Source organism: Neoarius graeffei, chromosome 6, assembly GCF_027579695.1.
Source record: "Neoarius graeffei isolate fNeoGra1 chromosome 6, fNeoGra1.pri, whole genome shotgun sequence".
Classification (NCBI taxonomy): Eukaryota; Metazoa; Chordata; class Actinopteri; order Siluriformes; family Ariidae; genus Neoarius; species Neoarius graeffei.
In genome coordinates, this window is record NC_083574.1 from 104,949,078 (window position 1) to 104,971,102 (window position 22,025).

Genomic DNA, 22,025 nt, shown 5'->3' on the forward strand with positions numbered 1-22,025 from the left:
TAAATAAGTCACTGCCATACCAAAGTGCTAAACAAAGCACCCAACAGAAAAAATACGAATCGACCACCATAGACAGTGCCATGCAAATAAAAAACAAGCAGCAACTCGAGGCTTGATAAGATATAAAATTAATAATTAAGGACAGTTAAATGCAATGGAAAGTTTTTAATCTGGTTTTACACACGAAGAGGAGGAGCTGTTCATTCCAGAACCGAGGCACAACACCACTAAAAGCCTGATGAGCATTTCTGACAAGTAACTTGGTGCTTGATCATAAAGGAATTTAAAAACTGAAAGTAAAATCTTAAAATCAGGTCTGAATTTAACTGGCAGTCAGAGTAACGATGTGAGACCTGGAGTAATAGACTCGTATTTGCGAGAACCTGTCACACATCTGCCTGCTGCATTCTGAACAAGCTGTAACCTCGATTAAAAGAGTTACAATAGTCAAGTCTCGAAAAAATGCAGGTGTGTCACTCTACGTCCTCCGTCCTTAAAAAGGGCTTGACTTTTGCCAAAACCCTGAGTTCATAAAAACAACTTTTTATGACCTGGCATTTAATAATGCATCAACAGATTTATTGCTGACAGGAAAATAAATCTGGGTGTCATCACTATAGCGATGGAAAAATATGTTATTCTTCCTGAAAATTCGACCCAACGGAAGATGATGAAGTAAAAAAAGAACAGGGCCTAGAATGGACCCCTGAGGGACCCCACAACTTTTGTGGGCTCTTGAGGACATCGCGAGATCATTACCAACACAGAACATCCTGTAATTAAGATAAGACTTGAACCAGTCCAACACACATCCCCTTAAACCCTTTACGTTCCCCAGTCGGGACAAAGGAATGTCGTGATCGACAGTATCAAAGGCCACAGTCAAATCAAGGAACCCAAGAACTGATTGCGTGCCAGAGTCAGCAACCAACAGGATATCATTTATAACCCTCTAAAGGGCAGTTTCTTGACACAGCTTTATAAAAATCAGGAGGTGTGTCTGAAAGGACGCGTCTCTCTAAACAAACTAGTGTTGTGTCTGAAAGCGAAGGACTGATTATGCACCATTCTGGAGAGACCGCTCAAACGATGATGGTGGAAAATTTTGAAAGAAACCGAGCTCGTCGTCCTTTCAGACACACCACCTGGTTTTCATAAAGCTGTGAAGAGCTGCGAGCTCTCCTTTCTTAATAAACTGCCGAGATTAACTCTTGTATCTGCTGATACTGCGGGAGTTCTCAAGGCTGAGACATGGCAACTTTTCAGGTCAACATAACTAATCCGGCGAAGCCACCCAACGGGAAGTGAGCTCGTATCTCAGCCAATCTTTGGTCAGTTGACATGAAACTTGAGTGCATACAGCCATGCCCTTGAGAAAAATTACATGATGTTTCCATGGCAACTATGCTCTTCTGGGTTGCTTGGCCCCCTCATCGCTGCTTGCAGATATTTCTTTTGGGTTTTAGTCCCTTATGTTACTCAGTAAAATGTTTTACAGTAGTCCCAAATTATAGATTTGGAATACAAATGTAAAGTTGCCAAGGTTTGGGTTTTCGGAAAATTTAAATGTACAATTGAGGCTGTTTGGAAACCCCTGCTGTAAACTAGACGTAATTTCTAGAAACAAATGAGCAAGAAGAAAGATGCTAACGTGTGTGTGTGTGTGTGTGTGTGTGTGTGTTCAGGATGTATTTAAGGACTCTCGCATGAACGAGCACGCGGAAATGAAGAGTGAGGCAGAGGTTCTCGTGCGCTCACGTCGGTTGCCCATCACACGCAAGTTCTACGCTTTCTACCACGCCCCCATCGTCAAGTTCTGGACCAACACGGTGTATAAACAGTCTTTTCCATGATTCCCCCCCACCCCCCTTGTGTGTGTGTGTGTGTGTGTGTGTTAGATGCTGACTAATTGAGTGTGTAACCCCAATCCTACTGCCCTTAACACTGAGAGATTATGAACAGCACGTCTCACTGATGCTATCATCTTCTTTAACAAAGATAAAGGTTCTGGAAAAATGCCCTGAGCCACTCATACACTCAGGTGTACACACACAGAGACAGAGGTGCATGTCTTAAACTCTTTCCCACCATTTGTTTAGCAGTAAAGTTGCTTTTCTCTGTGTGTGGTGTTATTTTAAGGCTTTGTCCCAAATTGCAGTGTTCCCTCGTTACCAGATGTACTTGATCTGTTTATAATATTTAGTTAAACTTGAGTCGGAATGAGAACTGGCTTTGTCATGGTGATGTGGTGCTGTGACAGGAAGTTGATGTAAGTGTGTGATCCACCCTTTGTTTAGCTGTTCTATCTGGCCTTCCTGATGCTCTACTCGTACGTGGTGTTGGTGAAACTGCCGAGCTTTCCGTCGCTGCAGGAGTGGGCCGTCATCCTGTACGTCTTCACCTCTGCTATTGAGAAAATACGTGAGGTACATGCATGCAAATAGCACACACCGACATACACAGGCTGCGTGGATATGAAGGTCAACCAACAACAACAAAAAAAGAGCGAGTGATGGTGAATAAATCAGGGATGAAAGTCTTCCGGATATTTGACAACTCTTGAAAATCTCCGGTTTTCCGAATAGAGAAATTTATTTTTTGGATTTTTCGCGTTCCTAGACGCGGCGTAATACTTCACATCGTCCTTGCATGAGCGCGGTCCTTAAACAGCCCAAACACAGTTCATTGATTAAAGACAGGTGTTCTTTGTTAACGGCGCGTGCACGTGCTAAGGCGCGCAGGACTGACACCGTTCTGCGCAAGCGCAACACAATCGCACTAGAAAGCGTGTTCAAGCCGCCAGTGTAGCTGCGGTCTTTTTAGTTCCAAATTACGAGTATTTCCTCGTGTGTTAATAATTCGCCGTGTCAAAACAAGCAAAACTTTCCTCCTTCTTTCGACGTGAAGAGAGGTCAGCAATTTATTATGTTTTTTTTTTTTTTTCAATCAAAGTTGCAGTTTGTGGTTTGGAAGCTGAGTTTTAGCGCCGTTTCTAGAACATCAAGAAAACGTGGAAGAAACAGCAATAACGGAAGAGCCGGTTTCTAAGCTGCCTAAAACTAGCAATGGGAATTATTTTTGGTTCCATAATGCACTCAGGCTGCCAGTCAGTGTGTCACACACACACACACTCTGAAAAATCCTCACTACGCCCCTGATTTACATGAGAAATTTGGTTTTCATTGGTGTCTTTAAATTTACAGACAATACAAACTAATGTAAACGATCGGCTTCAACTCGCATAAATCTGAATAGGAAATGTTTAGTTCACTTTAGCTTCTACAAACGCACAACTCTACTAAAAGATTGATAAACGAGGCTCAACGTCCCCAACACTGAAACCTGAAAGCTTTAGAAACTCTAACAGACCTTTACTGTTTCACAGCACTGTTTTGGGATTTTGCTGAGTTTACCTTCAACTGTCTGATTTTTTCCAAAGTAATGAACTGTGCAGCAGGAAAACCACCACGTTTTCTAAACGCACTCCTGAAAATTACTCATTAACTCGGGGAATTAAATTTGATATTTTTGACATGTTAATCATTAATGTACATGAAAGAAAAAGGCTTAAAATTTTATAACTTGTTTTAGTGAAAATCAGTACTAGAATGCACAAGAATGCAGCGTTTTGCGTGTTATGTTATTAAAATATTTTCGGGGGACGCTGCCCCCCATATCTTAGTTTGACTTTCAGAAGTTCAGGTTTTTTTTTTTTTCTTTGCTCCACTTTCATCTCTAACAAATAGATGTTAATAAACTTGCAGTTGACCTGTAAAGGAGTTCTCACTGTCTCCATGTAGATGTTCATGTCTGAAGGAGGAAAGATCAGTCAGAAAATCAAAGTGTGGTTCAGCGATTACTTTAACACTTCTGACTTCATCGCCATCGTGATGTTTGTGGTGGGCTTCGGCCTGCGCCTCGGCTCTGACGACGTCTTTGTCATCGGGAGGATCGTTTACTGCCTTAACATCATCTTCTGGTACGTCCGGCTCCTCGACATCCTCGCCGTCAACCAGCAGGCTGGACCTTATGTCATGATGATTGGCAAGATGGTGAGATAGTTAGTTAGTTAATAGGAGTACTCGAACACGACAGTAATATTAGTAATTCTATTCGAGCGTGTTGATGTAACATGTATAACGGTGATGAACGATGGTTTGTGTGGGCAGGTAGCGAACATGTTCTACATCGTCGTGATCATGCTGGTGGTGTTGGTGACGTACGGTGTTCCCCGTAAAGCCATCCTCTACCCCAACTCTGAGCCTCACTGGTCCCTCATCGTCGATGTGGTCTTCCAGCCTTACTGGATGATGTATGGGGAGGTCTACGCCTACGAGATTGATGGTAGAAATGTTTTGCAGTTTTTTTTCAATTGCTTAAGCACAATTTTGAAAACAGGGCCCAGTTTTTCAAAACACTTCACACAATTAGCACAACACCTCAGATCGTTTGCAAAATGGAACACTTTAGTCAAATTTCTTATAAAACCCCTATATTCTTGTCATAACGAACACATCCATCATATGGTCTGATTGTGTTTGAATCAGTTAAACACTCCTGTGCTCAGTGGTCGAGTTGTAAAATCAAACCGGGGGGGATGGTGAAATGTTTAGGCTACGTTCACACTGCAGGCTGAAGTGACTCAAATCCGATCTTTTCGCCCATATGTGACCTGTATCCGATCTTTTATTGACGATATGAACGACACAGATCCGATTTTTTCAAATCCGACCCAGGCCGTTTGGATATGTGGTCCTAATTCCGATTCCTATCCGCTCTTTTCATATGCGACTTCAGTCTGAACCGCCAGGTCGCATTCATCCGACTTACACGTCATCAACAAGCCACAAACGTCACTATTCTGCGCTGAAGTAGGCGGCGGGTCTCTCAAAAAAAGTTACAACAACATGGCGCATAATCACGGGCGCAGATGGAGGGTGGGACTCGTCCCACCCAGATTTAAATTCACCTCGTTCGGTCCCCCCCACTTATAGGGAGGAAAAAACGTCTATGCTGTCTTTCTTTGCATAAGGCAAACCTCACGGAAAAATCAAAAGACTAATTACCATTCGGTTTATTGAAGTGCACGGCAGTACATACATAGTTGCAACAATTCACATAAAACAAAACAAAGACTGATATTCGGTTGGTTGAGCTGCGCAGACTGCACAGGTTGCGAGCTCGAGCTTGGTTGCTATGGTAACCCACAACGAGTTTGACAGGCATGTTGGGGTTGGTTTGCTGGCAGCTTTGTCCCCCCCAGTTCAAAAAACGTATCTGCGCCCCTGCGCATGACATCAATGCGAGGGACGCTTCGGGCTGTGAAGGTTCTGAATCTTCTCAATGGAAGGACGCAGAGGTTAGGGAGCTGATTTCCATTTGGGGGGATGCAGCTATTCAAGCTAGATTGGATGGGTCATACCGCAACTGGGCGGTTTTACTTCCGTAAACACTGGCCATGCTCACTGCGTGTGACGTCGTCGTATCCTGCAGTGCGCATGCGGAACACTTTTAGGTCGCTTTTCGTTCATACTGAGGATCACATACAAGTCGCATATATTTGTTAATGTGAACGACCTCACAAAAAAATCGGAATTGAGCATTAAGCCTTGCAGTGTGAACGTAGCGTTAGTCGCGTGTCGACCCATCGGTCGGTCCGTCGGTGGGAAACCGGTTTGCGTTTAGGAGGGTTTGCACACAATGTAGGTCTGTGGACCTTGTTCATTTACCAGACATGCAGTATTTTGTGCTGATAAAGTGTGTAGTACACACTGTGTACCCTTTTTATTGTTGTAAAAAACATAACACTGGTATTTTACTGTAAAACATGCACAGTGTGGATGTCGTGTCATATTTGGTCAGTCTCCTGGCTGACATACCGACCACATTCTCCATATTAGGGTGAAATGCAGAGGACAAATTTTGAAGTGTAACTTCATAGTCATGGTAGGCTCCTTTTAAATCGTTTGGTAAATAATTTATTAAAACCTCAGCAGGCAATGTAAATGAACAACTGAATCTTTTCATATCAAGTCAATAGAATTTTTATTCAAAGCTGAACACTGAGTTAAATGCAGAGGTAGGTAGGGAACCAGTCAGCTAAAACAAGCAACAGTAAATCAGACTAAACTTCCTAAAAGATGTTTGAGGCATTATGCATTTTTTTGATTCCCGCTGTTATCTAGGTCACGTGACACCTTAACGTTGACGGTTACCAAGGAGCTGCCTTGGATACTTTGATACATACTGGATACAAGCTAGCAAAATGAGTTAAAAGCAGGCGTCTTTGGAAAGTTTCTTTGGAAAGGGGAAAAGGCCCATTGAGGAGACAGAAGAAGAGCCTGTGACGAAGAAAAAGAAAGCTGCATTTTAGCAGACACTTTGTCGAGTCCTACACCAATCCGGCTCTGCCTTACATGTTGTGACCGGCTCTCTAATGAGGCAATGAAGCCTTCAAAACTGCTAGTGTCGTTAATTTTAGCCTTCCTGTCTTGAATAACACTTTTTGTTGCTTGAAGAATAACAAACGAACGTCCAGGCTGATTAAATTAACGGCCTTATACAAGAAATCAAAGCGAACATGAACCTGAGTAAGCTATCGATAGCTGGCTAGACTCCAAACTAACATTCATTATGATAGCTGTGTTGTTATCCGCCGCCCACAAATTAGGCTCCATATCAGTAACTTTACAGCGTGATAGCGGGCTCACAGAAAGTGTGACTGATATTCAGAACTCTTGACTTATTGTACCTCCTGAAATGTTTTTTCTTGCGATCTTAAATCCGAACTTGCTTAGGTCTTGCTGTGCACTCCGCTTGGCCATGATGCTGCAATCCGCTGCCGTCACTGACGCCGAATGAAATCAAAAATAACGGAAACGCTTCGCTTGCCCTCTCTCGCGGTGGCTTATTGTAGCTCAGTTTCAGCAAAGCTACGTGGAATGGCATTTCTAATTCCAATGTTAAATAGAAGCAATGTCCACATTTATTGATAAAATTGCTCAAGGGAAGGGAGGGGGGATGCCTGTTTTAGAGGGGGGATGATTTTGACCGTTTTTTATTCCGGGGGGATGGCATCCCCCCTCAACCCGAGTACAGCCTGTGCTCAACCTAAAACACTTAGCATTTGCACAGAGAAAGTGTAAAAATAAATTCACCAACACTACAGGACACCAGTTGTGCAGACTAAATGAAAATATTTCTTTTCATCTACGCAAGTCAGTCAATACTGAACATTTCAACAGAGCATTCATAAAACATTTTCCGGTTTTCATACAGTATTACTGAACGCACCATTGTACTGTAACATCAATTACATATCCAGTTCAGTCCTGAAGAAAACTAAACACATCTCCGCCTGGCTGGATCTGGCCTCGTCAACATCACAGGCTGTATTTTCATTTGCAAGGCAACGTGGGAAGAATCTTCTGGAGTGACGAATCCACCCTTGTATTGATGCTGCATCGATTTGATCACATGCTTCCTCCATAGCTTGAATGAGGGGCGTCTGGACACAGGGCCGGAGATCATAAACCTTCCACCGCCATGCTGAGAAGAACTCCTCGATGGGGTTTAGGAAGGAGGAGTATGGTGGAAGGTATCGAACTATAAATTGTGGGTGTTGATGAAACCAGTTTTGGACCAGAGCAGAACGATGGACAGATGACAACGTATTGCGTCTGGTCCGTTTGGTTTGCTGCTGTGATAATATTGTGTAATCTGTCTAAAAAGGTAAGAATGAGGTCAGTGTTGTAAGGACCCAAGTTGGCATGGCGGTGGAGGAGCCCATTCTGTGTAATGGCAGCACAAAGGGTAATGTTGCCCTGGTACATTGACAACACTGGGGAACAATTTGAAAAAAATTTTCTGTTGAGTTAGATTTTTATGCCGATTAAAACTAAAATTGGCATGCTGATTCCAAAATTGCAGTCAGGTTTTTTTTTTTCCTAGCACGTCAAGTTTTTTTTCTCCACAGCTTACCCTCCAGATAAGCAAAATTCCACTGATTAGCTGTAGTCAGACTATTTGAAGGTTATGGAAGAACGTTATCAGGGTAGATGGGATGTACATATGATGGCTGACTATTGTTGGAGCATCAAATGCGATAGTCCTCAAGTTGAACACTCCAGAAAGAGCTATAAACGTAAATTTTTACCTTAACTACTTGTACGGGCGGCACGGTGGTGTAGTGGTTAGCGCTGTCGCCTCACAGCAAGAAGGTCCGGGTTCGAGCCCCGTGGCCGGCGAGGGCCTTTCTGTGCGGAGTTTGCATGTTCTCCCCGTGTCTGTGTGGGTTTCCTCCGGGTGCTCCGGTTTCCCCCACAGTCCAAAGACATGTGGTTAGGTTGACGTGAGGTGCCCTTGAGCGAGGTACCGAACCCCTGACTGCTCCCCGGGCGCTCTGGTGTGGCTGCCCACTGCTCTGAGTGTGTGTGTGTGTGTGTGTGTGTGTTCACTGCTTCAGATGGGTTAAATGCAGAGGATGAATTTCACTGTGCTTGAAGTGTGCATGTGACAAATAAAGGTTTCTTCTTCTTGCACACAATCATAATTACAGTAGCTGTAAATGTGCAGACTTGGCCCCTTTACATAGTCTAGCACTGGTTGCCGATGGAAGATAGCCTAGTTAAGACGTGCGCTCAAAGATACCAAACGGAAGCGTCGGTTAAAATGATCTTCTTACACATTTATTTTCTTATCAGTTGCAGTGACAAACATTAACTCGTAATAAACGTATCAAAATAACAAACCATTCACTTACAACATACCTAAAGCACACACGGGCACAGTCGAAAAACTGCTTGCTTCCCCAGTCAGCAACGCCTGCATTCAATTTTCCCTTCATTATAAAGCCCTAGCGTGAACTGCAGTGACCCGGTATACACAAAATAAATAGACAACCCCCTGGTGGCGTGGAGCAAAATTACAGGACATGACCGAGTTACATTTCATGACACTCAATGAATTATGGCTCATACAATATCCTTTGTAAAAACATAAGTGTTAAATAAACATTGCAGTCATGCCTGTTTCTTTCATCTTTCATTGTATGAGTGATTCCACGCTTATGGGTACTGAAATGGGGACATGAACTTATTCACCTAAAACCATTTATTTTTTTACCATCAGGTCATAAAACATGTAATCTTTAATGAATGATGTGTTAAAAGATAACTTTAATTTTCTGAGATGTAATAAAAACATATTTATATGCCAAAGTCAAGCCTATGAGTTCCAAAATGATGTCTGTTACATTACTTCTGTTACGATTGTCCATCTCGCGTCTGTTACAAATTAATTACAATCTAGCTATATACCATGTTAATCTTATTGAAAGAATGTGTATGTTTATTCTACTACACATGTTTATTAATTATATTTGCTAAAACATCACCTTCCTATGTTTCAAAAAGTAATTCTACATTGTTAAAATTGAGAATATATATGTCCACAACACTTCTGTTACGTTCTGACTTTGGCATATAAATATGTTTTTATTACATCTCAGAAAATTAAAGTTATCTTTTAACACATCATTCATTAAAGATTACATGTTTTGTGACCTGATGGTAAAAAAAAGAAATGGTTTTAGGTGAATTTTTAAAAATAAGTTCACGTCCCCATTTCAGTACCCATAAGCGTGGAATCACTTGTATGTCAATATTTGTAAATTTTTATAAAACAAGCACATATATCTGTTAAGTACAGTATTTTTCATATTTTTTAAGAAAACAGGGATCCTATAGTTCAAAAACTTGACGTGATGGAGAAAAACTGAGATCAGTTTTGGATTCCGCACCCAAAAATCAGTTAAAAACAGCTGTCAGACCTAACTCAACAAAAACTGTGTTCCCCAGTGCAATAGCCCTGTGGCCAGTGAGGTTTCTTCCCCTTCTTCTCACTGTCGTCAGGTTAAATCCAGCCTCATCAATGTATATAAACTCATGCAGGACTTCCTCTGCATCCACTTGCAAAACTCTCTGAAATACAGCAAACGATCACATCGTGTAGATCAAGATACTGCAGGTCCGCTATACAGTAAATTCCCGTACATGTGCGGTACACAGTACTACAGTCGGTGAACAAAACTTACCTCCACGTGTTCATGCCGCAGGACTTTCACCCTGTCTGAATTTCTTTCAGATGGCACTCTGTACAGTCGTTTCATCAGAACTTGATGGCTATTGTTGACCGAGAGACCTGTTGGACATTATTGAAAATTGTGTGATCATTGACAATATGGGTTTGAATTTCTCCAAGTCTGACTGCATTATTGGCCAAAACGAGGTTTATGATCCCTCTCTCTTGCTCCTGTGTGAATATGGGGCCCCTCCCTCCTTGGTGCTCTTGACGTTCAATCCTATGTAGGCCAAACAAAATACATGTAGCTTACTGGAGAATGATACAGGAATAGATACCAAAACTGTTGCTATAGTACATGCAGTAATGTAGTACAGCAGTCTGTTGACAGAAGATAAGTTTCTCACCTGTGCTCTTGATGAAACGTCCGAACTATAGATGCCACCGTGTACCTGCTTAGGTTAGGCCAGGGCTTTTCAAAGTGTGGGGTGTGCCCCCCAGGGGGCGCCAGAATTCTTCAGGGGGGGCGCAGCTAGCCTTTGCCAGAGACAAAATGAACCGATTTTTAGTACCTAAAGCTACAGTGAGTGAGTGAGGAGACAGAGTCTGGGCCAAGCAAAAAACCAGACCCTCCAGGATTTCACGATGTTGCGATTTGCAAATTCAACCAATCCCCACGAATTCAGGGCGGTGTTGCAATTATATCCAATCACCGCAACCTTCCCGCAAATTTGACCAATCGTTGGCATCGTCTTGAGGTGATGTCGACAAACTACCTTCCGCCTTACTTCCGTGTATACGTTCAAGAGAAGCAGCATGTGCACAGTGTTGCCAGATTGGGCGGTTTTAAGTGCATTTTGGTGGGTTTTGAACATATTTTGGGCTGGAAAACGTCAGCAGTATCTGGCAACACTGTGTGCGAGTCACTGTTTATATAGGCTTAAATTCTGTTACTGAAAGTGTGTTATGTTTACAGTGAAGGACTGTGTGCACTTTACATTATTTTTTACTTAATACAATAAATTAATGGATGCCAACATTTTTGCCAAAATGGTATTTTATTTTCCATTGTTTAGGCAGCTTCAGCATCATACTGAGAGATTCTGTTCAAATTGTTTTTTTTCTTCTATGAAGCCTGAGCCATTTATTTTATTAGTTTATAATTATTGTTTAATTTAGTCTTCAGGAGAGACTGCCTGCACACAGTACTAGTATTAATAGTTTTTTTTTTTACATGAAAGCTGAGGCATTTATATTATATTTTAAGGTAACTTCATGTTGTGCTGTGAGGTTCTCTGCACTTTAACTTTTGAACCAACAGGTGCATTTGGATAAGTAAAGCCTATTTTTCTGCATTTTTGTAGTCCTGGTAATCTTTTATATTGGTAAAGTTGTTTATAGGACCATTTCTCAGTGTCTTTGTTTTTTTAATCAATAGTTTTTCAGTAATAACTTGATATTTAACATATCACTCAATTTTAATCACAAAAAGAGAAAATCGCAACAATTTCTCACAACTTTCACTTCCTCCCGCAATGTAATCGCAACAAAAACCTAAAAAACACCGCAACTTTCATCGCAATTTTTTGGAAAAACCCCTGCAACAATCACAAAAAAGGCCTGCGGAATCCTGGGGGGACTGAAAAAAGAAGGAAGTATGACCACGATTATTTAAAGTTTGGATTTTCATGGACTGGATCTGAAGATGCTCCACAGCTGCCACAGTGTGTTGTCTGCCAAGAGGTGCTAGCTAACGATGCTATGAGATGTTTAAAATGTGTAAAAAAAAAAAAAATGTTTTAAAAAGCACAGATGTTTAAAATGTGTAAAAGAAAAAAATAAAAATGTGTACAACAACCATTTTTTAAAAATACGAATGGAACATTAAGTATAGCAACAACAAAAATTGTAGGGGGGGGGCGCTGTTGTTTATTTGCTCTCTGAGGGGGGGCTGACTCTCCCACACTTTGAGAACCCCTGGGTTAGGCTGTACTCTCAGTCCCCAGCCTCCCTCAGTGTTAGTCTGTGGTTTATTACATGGTCCACAAGTGTAGCACGAATTTCATTAGACAGATTTGGTTGTCGTCGTCTTTGTGCACGTCCAATCCCTCCTCCGGGTCTCCCTCTTCCTCCACCTTGTTCTCTCCAGATTCCCTCTCTCATCCGCACTCTTTCTCTGACACTGTCTGTTTTTGGTGAAGACCGGTGAACTTGCCTGTTGCCTTTTTATAGTGTTTAAACCTGATTGGTGTGTCTACAGTTAAGCACCTGTGTGTGTGTGTGTGTGTGTGTGTGCGCGCGCGCGCACCTGGTGGCTGTGTTTAACCAGTTGTGCAAATCTGGGCCGGTGTTTTGCTAATTGTGGGAAAGTTTTAATTTTAGTGTGTAAGCAATCGTAAACTGTAATATTGTTCTTTGATCGTTGGATGGTCGTATATCGTCTTAAGCATGTTGTATTGCACACACTTGGCAAGGTTGGGTTTGAACTCCTCCTCGTGTGTGCGTATGTGTCCCACAGTGTGTGCTAACAACAGCAACACCGAAGACTACATCAAGGACCTGTGTAGGCCGGGGGTGTGGCTAACTCCAGCGCTGCAAGCGGTTTATCTGTTCATACAGTACATCCTGATGGTCAACCTGCTCATCGCCTTCTTCAAGTGAGCACCACACGTTCACAATTCAAACCCCGCTTTCTGTAAAACTCTACACCTCTAAACACCACTATATATTAACTCTACACCTCTAAACACCACTATATATTAACTCTACACCTCTAAACACCACTCTGTATTAACCTTACACCTCTAAACACCACTATATATTAACTCTACACCTCTAAACACCACTATATATTAACTCTACACCTCTAAACACCACTATATATTAACTCTACACCTCTAAACACCACTCTATATTAACCTTACACCTCTAAACACCACTATATATTAACTCTACACCTCTAAACACCACTATATATTAACTCTACACCTCTAAACACCACTATATATTAACTCTACACCTCTAAACACCACTATATATTAACTCTACACCTCTAAACACCACTCTATATTAACCTTACACCTCTAAACACCACTCTATATTAACCTTACACCTCTAAACACCACTATATATTAACTCTACACCTCTAAACACCACTATATATTAACTCTACACCTCTAAACACCACTATATATTAACTCTACACCTCTAAACACCACTATATATTAACCCTACACCTCTAAACACCACTATATATTAACCTTACACCTCTAAACACCACTATATATTAACCTTACACCTCTAAACACCACTATATATTAACTCTACACCTCTAAACACCACTATATATTAACTCTACACCTCTAAACACCACTATATATTAACTCTACACCTCTAAACACCACTATATATGAACTCCACACCTCTAAACACCATTATATATTAACCCTACACCTCTAAACACCACTATATATTAACCTTACACCTCTAAACACCACTATATATTAACTCTACACCTCTAAACACCACTATATATTAACCTTACACCTCTAAACACCACTATATATTAACTCTACACCTCTAAACACCACTATATATTAACTCTACACCTCTAAACACCACTATATATGAACTCCACACCTCTAAACACCACTATATATTAACTCTACACCTCTAAACACCACTATATATTAACTTTACACCTCTAAACACCACTATATATTAACCTTACACCTCTAAACACCACTATATATTAACTCTACACCTCTAAACACCACTATATATTAACTCTACACCTCTAAACACCACTATATATGAACTCCACACCTCTAAACACCACTATATATTAACTCTACACCTCTAAACACCACTATATATTAACTCTACACCTCTAAACACCACTATATATTAACTTTACACCTCTAAACACCACTATATATTAACCTTACACCTCTAAACACCACTATATATTAACTCTACACCTCTAAACACCACTATATATTAACTCCACACCTCTAAACACCACTATATATTAACTCTACACCTCTAAACACCACTATATATTAACCTTACACCTCTAAACACCACTATATATTAACTCTACACCTCTAAACACCACTATATATGAACTCCACACCTCTAAACACCACTATATATTAACTCTACACCTCTAAACACCACTGTATATTAACTCTACACCTGTAAACACCACTATATATTAACTCTACACCTCTAAACACCACTGTATATTAACTCTACACCTGTAAACTCCAGTCAGCAGCAGCTTCACACCAATAAATCCAACTCTGTAGGAACTTTGCACTAATATACTGCAGACAGAAATGGCTTTACACTAATAAACACCATTTTACAACAACTTCACATCATAAATCACTGCCCTAAACACCACTTTATACCCATAAACTCTACAGCAACTTTACATCAGTAAACTGTACGATCATCAACAAACGCAACTCTATGTAGTGCAAGTAAACTCTAGCTTAAACTGTGCATGACTGAAACGTTAGAACAGTAAACTGTATCCAACAGGAACTTTAGAGGGTAAACGCAGCTCTATACCGACTCTACACCTGTAAACCGACTCCACAGCAGTGTACTGATAAATCCTCAAACACCATCCTTACACAAACAAACCTACTCTACTTTACACCCATAACCCCAACGCTTCAGCCAGCTCACACCAATTCATCCTGTTTTCCAACTTCTAAACTCCTCTTAAATTTAGGTTTTGAATCACATGCAGTAAACTACAGCGTTACTTTATCATAACTGCAATAACAATAATAATTTGCCTGCAGTAATGATGTCTGTCTCTGTGCCCCGCCCTCAGTAACGTGTACCTGCAGGTGATGTCCATGTCTAACCTGGTGTGGAAATATCAGCGTTACCACTTCATCATGGCGTATCATGATAAACCCGTTCTCCCTCCACCACTAATCATCTTCTGCCACATCGTCTCGCTTATCCGCTTCCTCTGCAAAAGCAGGAAAAAGGACAGCAGTGCTTATGGACCAAGTACATCTCACACACACCCCACACTTACATATACACACTTATACACCACACTGGCTCTTGTATACTCTCTCTCGTGTTTTCTCTTCGTTCAGAGCTCTTCCTGACTGAAGAGGACCAGAAAAAGTTGCACGATTTCGAGGAGCAGTGTGTGGAGACGTATTTCCATGAGAAAGATGAGAAGTTTCACTCTGGGAGTGAAGAGAGGATCAGATTGACCTCTGACCGGTTAGCATCCTTCCCACCACCAAGCATTAAACATCCTCATACCATTTTATAGCATCTTTACACCACTAAACACGGCCTGACTGCATCTTTACACCACTAAACACGGCCTGACTGCATCTTTACACCACTAAACACGGCCTGACTGCATCTTTACACCACTAAACACGGCCTGACTGCATCTTTACACCACTAAACATGTTTACAACACTGAACGCTTCACTGTGCATTAACCCGACATCCCTGAACACTGCTCAGTGTCAACCTCGCGTTCCAAATAGAAAGAACATCAGCTTTACGCCGCTACGCACTGCCGCTACGCAGGGCAGCTTTACGCCGCTACGCAGGGCAGCTTTACGCCGCTACGCAGGGCAGCTTTACACCGCTACGCACTGCCGCTACGCAGGGCAGCTTTACGCCGCTACGCACTGCCGCTACGCAGGGCAGCTTTACGCCGCTACGCAGGGCAGCTTTATGCCGCTACGCACTGCCGCTACGCAGGGCAGCTTTACGCCGCTACGCACTGCCGCTACGCACTGCCGCTACGCAGGGCAGCTTTACGCCGCTACGCACTGCCGCTACACAGGGCAGCTTTACGCCACTACGCACTGCCGCTACGCAGGGCAGCTTTACGCCGCTACGCACTGCCGCTACGCAGGGCAGCTTTACGCCGCTACGCACTGCCGCTACGCAGGGCAGCTTTACGCCGCTACGCAGGGCAGCTTTACGCCGCTACGCACTGCCGGTATGCAGGGCAGCTTTACGCCGCTACGCACTGCCGCTACGCAGGGCAGCTTTACGCCGCTACGCACTGCCGCTACGCAGGGCAGCTTTACGCCGCTACGCAGGGCAGCTTTACGCCACTACGCACTGCTGCAACGCACTGCCGCTATGCAGGGCCTCAGGGCAGCTTTACGCCGCTACGCACTGCCACTACGCAGGGCAGCTTTACGCCGCTACGCACTGCTGCAACGCACTGCCGCTATGCAGGGCCGCAGGGCAGCTTTACGCCGCTACGCACTGCCGCTACGCACTGCCGCTACGCAGGGCAGCTTTACGCCGCTACTCACTGCCACTACGCAGGGCAGCTTTACGCCGCTACGCAGGGCAGCTTTACGCCACTACGCACTGCCGCTACGCAGGGCTGCTTTACGCCGCACTGTAACTTTACACCACTACACACTGCTGCACACCTTGCATTGATTTGATTTGACAGCTTTGACATTTTTCTTTACAAAGACCCTTTCATGCTTGTTTCTGCAGGGTGGAGACGATGAGTATCCAGCTGAGGGAGGTTGGGAACAGGGTGAATTTTATAAAGCGGTCTTTGCACTCTCTGGACTCTCAGATCGGTCACCTGCAGGACCTGTCTGCTCTGACTGTGGACACTCTGAAGGCTCTGACGGCGCAGAGAGCTTCCGAAGCCAGCAAAGTGCACAATGAAATCACGCGAGAGCTTAGCCTGTCTAAGAACGTGGTGCCTGGCACCGTCGACACCATCCCACCCTCGAAAGCTTCCATTTTGGTTCAGAGAAGCGTTTATCCACCCCCGTCCAACATGGCTGACTCTCTGTTTGGACGAGGAGCTTCGGAAGGTGCGCGTCTGAGAGCTGAGCTGGCAATGACTCCAGAAAAGAGGCCGGCGTTTTCTCCGGAGGCGGGGTCCTTGGGCATTGCCACACATGCGCGCACACTCGCGCATCCAGAGGGTGATGGTGACGGCAGCGTGCCAAGTGCTCGTGGTGCCGCGGCGACCTTCTTCGTCAGCACCCCCACACAGCCACACAGCTCGCGGACGGGCCAGGCTCACTCAACTCTCGAGGCTGCTGTGGAGTTCGGGGCGTTTGTGGGTGAGTCTGAAAAATGGAAGATGATGATGATTATGGAAAGAAAGAAGCTTTGTGGTTGTGAATGAGTTGGAGTGTGAGTGTTACGTGAATCCTGCCTTTACTGAAGACGAAGGCTATGTACAGAGCCAAGGGACCTCAGAGTCCCTCCCAGGCCCTGCTCCCAGACCTGTCTCCACCCCCAGGAGGCCCCGTCCTCTGCGGTGCCAGCCTTGTAAGGGAGTTCTGCAGCGACTCCGTGGCAGAGTCAGAGTGAGAGGTTCAGCCTCGCTGCCTCACTCTTCACCCTGCTGCAAATCTCAGGAGCGCTTTTCAAACCCGCGGACAATTTATTCCAACCTTTAATGTCGTCCTAGTAAAGAAAAGAATGAAAAGGAGTGGAAATAGATTTGCTGAAGAATGCAGCTGATCCACTTAAAACACTCAGATTGTTTAAATAGATAGATAATCTGACCAATCAATCAATCATGAGCAACACTGATGTATTTACAGTCAGGTCCAAAGATCTGTTCTGAGCTGTTCTTATTCCTGTCAGTTATCAAACATTAAGCCACGCCATCTTTCAGTTGGTTTTCTCCAACACTGAGGTGCAGTTGTTTTTAGGTAACAAGGAGTCTTTTGAGACCAGAGAAACCTGAGAACAAAGAAACTGGAAAGCCTTGATCTAAAACTATGACGGGAAATGGAAGCTAGGAAATTCTGAACAAGACCTAAGCAATGGACGCTGAAGAGTAGGAAAGATGGAAACAAGGTGCCTGTGAACAATGCAGCAAGGAAAATGAAGATAGCGTAATGTGAAATTAGGGACTTTACAAAATAAGAAGAAAAATAAGGACCCTTTAAAATGGGCACGTTAGAAGGTTGAATGGGGAAACCATGGAAACGCCTTAGAACACTTTTTTGTAAACTAAAGAGGGAAAGAAATTTTGCAACACCTAAAAACAAATAAGAGTACAAGCACACTGGGAAGTTGTAACCAAAGTACGCCAAAATACGGAGGAGGGAAAAGCTCATAAAGCATTTAGAAACATGACAAAGTAAAGAAGAAAATAGCAATGGAAAATTTGAAAAGTATGAAACGAGAGAAGGAGAAAGAAAAAGTAACCATAACCGAGGGACATTACATATTAACAGAAAAGATAGGAACGTTAGAAATGAAGTATAAAGGTGAAAAGGGAAGCCCTGGAAGTTAAACATTACTGGAAGAGAGAAAACGCCTAGAAATGTTAGAACCTATTCTATGATGTGGAAATCTGCAACTGCAGCCACTTTATACGTCTGGATATATTTCCAAGGTTAGAGCAATTCCAGCGTTATGGATGTGACACTTGAACTCAAAATGGCAATAAATGACCCCGTGCATGTTTTATTGTCTCCCAGTATTTAAACAGGTGTTGTATATTTTAAGGCTGTACCATACTGGAGAAGTGATAGAACAAGAACAATTCCCATAGTACATCTAGGGCATGCCAGAAAACGCCAATAAAAGATGCGTTATGGATGTGACAGAAAAAGTATCACTTTTCTTGGGTGACTGTACATTTTTATCAAACTCTGTGAAATTGTAAACCTAATGTTGAAATGGAGATATCCATTTGATAGAGGGGTCCAAGGTGAATATTAAAAAATTTTTGTTTAAAATATTTTGTATTTGATGCAGAGTTTCGGAAGGAAAAGTCAGCGTTATGGATGTGACGAAATTCCGTTATGGATGTGACGCGTCTGAAATAGACATGGCATGTTTAGAAAATCAGCAATTTAACCACCATAACCCTTTGAAAAACTCTCTAAATATCAGCTAAAACTATCAAAGTTCTTAAATAATATTTAGGATGGCTATTGTTTTGCTGTTTTGTGGATTTTAGCATACATTTCTGTGGCTTGTGGCAATAATATAGAATTGTACATGATCAAAGTTGATTTTAGCTTGGGTTTTACATTATAAGAAAGAAAGACTGACAGTGACATATTAGGTTGGTTACAAATTGGTTCAACTTATTCACATCTGTAAAATACAGGCCTAGGTGATATCTCTGGGAGTGGTTTTGATGTATTACATGTTGCTTTCTTTTTGCATGGTGAGGTTGACATTTACATGGAATTGCCCGTTATTAGAATTGTGTGTACGTGTGCATCCGAGAGGGTTTCTGATGCACGCGAGTGTGGATTATTATAGCGAGTTGTCGTATTTCTACACTACCGTTCAAAAGTTTGGGGTCACTTTGAAATTGAAAGAAAAGCACTGTTCTTTTCAATGAAGCTCACTTTAAACTAATCAGAAATCCACTCTATACATTGCTAATGTGGTAAATGACTATTCTAGCTGCAAATGTGTGGTTTTTGGTGCAATATCTCCATAGGTGTATAGAGGCCCATTTCCAGCAACTCTCACTCCAGTGTTCTAATGGTACAATGTGTTTGCTCATTGCCTCAGAAGGCTAATGGATGATTAGAAAACCCTTGTACAATCATGTTAGCACAGCTGAAAACAGTTGAGCTCTTTAGAGAAGCTATAAAACTGACCTTCCTTTGAGCAGATTGAGTTTCTGGAGCATCACATTTGTGGGGTCGATTAAATGCTCAAAATGGCCAGAAAAATGTCTCGACTATATTTTCTGTTCATTTTACAACTTATGGTGGGAAATAAAAGTGTGACTTTTCATGGAAAGCACAAAATTGTCTGGGTGACCCCAAACTTTTGAACGGTAGTGTACATTGGTTGTTTCGTCGCTATTGAACTTCACTGCCGTCCACTGGATTTTAAGATGGATGACAAATGCCGTGTCTTACAACACAAGTGAAAGAGACGATAAATTTGTGGATCTGCCCTGTGACACGGATCCACTGCAGGGTTTAACGGGGTCTTCCTTGGCCCAGGCTACACCCGTCCACTGACTTTCATGGAAATCGGGTCGGTGGGTTTTATGCAGTCCTGCTTACAGACTGACAAACCGCACTGAAAACACAACCTCCTCGGTGGAGATAACGAGGGATTAAGGACATTAGCGTCCTATAAAATGAGGAACATTACAGTCTCGGTGATAATGTGACCAGGGAGCCTGAGGAATAAGGGAATGGAGACGCCACATAATGAAACGAGGAACATGAGATTATGAGCAGGAAAACAAAGGAATGAGGGAACGATGAAATGCAATAAACACTAGAAACGAGAGTACAAGCAATCAGGTGAGGAAAAGGAAACTGGTGACACGAGGATTACTTGAAACTGTGTGTGTGAGAGAATTATAAAATAATGATCAGCAGCTTCACCTAAGAGATTGTATAGTGTTCGGTGTTTGACTGATGGGCTATACCCAGGTGTGTGAGAGAGAGATTGAGGGAATAATGACCTCAGTAATGGTGGAAGTCTCTGATCAAACCCCTTTGTGTTTGTTATACTCACTGTTGGGCAGAAGAAAGTGTGTGAGATGATGGTAATGTAAAATAGGTGTTCTGTTCTTTCACTGCTTCATGAGGTCACGGCTCTGGAAATGACTTTTTATTTTTTTAAAGGCTCTTATTTATTGACATTTAAGGCTGAATCTGCTTTTTTTTATATATAAAACAAACACCTCTCAAACATGCTCAGTTTAAAGTTATGTTGCATTAATCGCAGTTAGTAGACGCTCTTATCCAGAGCGACATACAACACAACACACTCTGAGCAGTTGGGGGTTAGGTGCCGTTAGGTGCCTTGCTCAAGGACACTTGAGCCATTCCTGCTAGGTCTCAGGGAATCGAACTGGCAGCGGTTTGGTCCCAGAGCTGCTTTTCTAACCATTCGGCCATGGCTTCCATTAAAGTTATAATCGTATTGCTCTTCGTTGTTGAGGGTCCTGCTCTGTCTAAATGACCTGCTGAAACCTGATTGGTTGGTTCGTGTGTCCCTGCTGATGGTTTTTGGTTTCGTTTTGATTCGTCTGGAGTTTACTAAATTTTCCTGATCCTGTTGTAAATGTTAATGTTACAGCGCCCTCTAGTGACAGAAAGTAGGTTTGCAAATTTAGCCTTAATGTCTTATGACCTCAAAATCCAGTCCTGCTCCGCCCCCTGAGCTTTTGGTTCTGCAGTGAGGACTACTCCCACAAATGTAATAACATTTGCCGTCGGTTATAAATGTAGTTTAAGTAATGTTTTCCTTGAACCATGTGAATACCTGTTAAATGTTTGTTCATTAACCTTTCAGCAGGCATCTGGCAGTCTAACAGAACAAGATAATAATAAAATATTTAGTATATGCAGAAAACAGTGCAGAAGCAATTAAATACATTTTCAAAGGTGAATCGAAATGTGTGATTTAACTCTGAAGTCCTGGACTTCCTGTGTAAACTGGGGTTTATTACACATTTCTCCTCACAACGCTCCAACCGAGAAGCTTAAATAAAAACTTCAAGTGCTTGGACTCCTGGCGATAAGAAGTGGTGTGCAGCATGACAGAACTCTGTAAATAAATATTAATACACACACACACACACACACACACACTTTTGTAGAGTAATAATACTCTAGATGTGTGTTGATTGACAGCTCATGTGGTTAGACGCAGTGTAAAGTCCACACTAGTGTTACATTTATTGTTAGATTAAGTATTTCCAGAGCACATAGTCATCAGACGGGTGTATGAGGTCAAACGTGCAGTTTGTATTGTTCTCACATGTTCCTTTTTCTCTGAAAGGTCATAAGGACAACTCTGAAAGTCAAAGGTCATCTCCTAAGCGGAGCTCTGTGGGCTGCAGGCAGCTCAGTCACAGCAGCAAGGTCTCTCTCTCTCTCTCTCTCTCTCTCTCTCTCTCTCTCTCACACACACTTTATACATTTTTATATATATATATATATATATAT

At 42.4% G+C, this 22,025-nt stretch overlaps 1 protein-coding gene across 1 annotated transcript in view; it reads left to right on the top strand.

The window, feature by feature from the left end:
* The window catches only part of trpm7 (transient receptor potential cation channel, subfamily M, member 7), a 58,375-nt gene that overhangs the window by 24,575 nt on the left and 11,775 nt on the right, over positions 1–22,025 (top strand). The window contains 9 exon segments of the mRNA XM_060924271.1: positions 1,686–1,829; positions 2,298–2,426; positions 3,801–4,052; positions 4,170–4,344; positions 12,599–12,737; positions 14,930–15,114; positions 15,207–15,339; positions 16,600–17,186; positions 21,859–21,941. Coding sequence (XP_060780254.1) covers positions 1,686–1,829; positions 2,298–2,426; positions 3,801–4,052; positions 4,170–4,344; positions 12,599–12,737; positions 14,930–15,114; positions 15,207–15,339; positions 16,600–17,186; positions 21,859–21,941 — 1,827 coding nt within the window.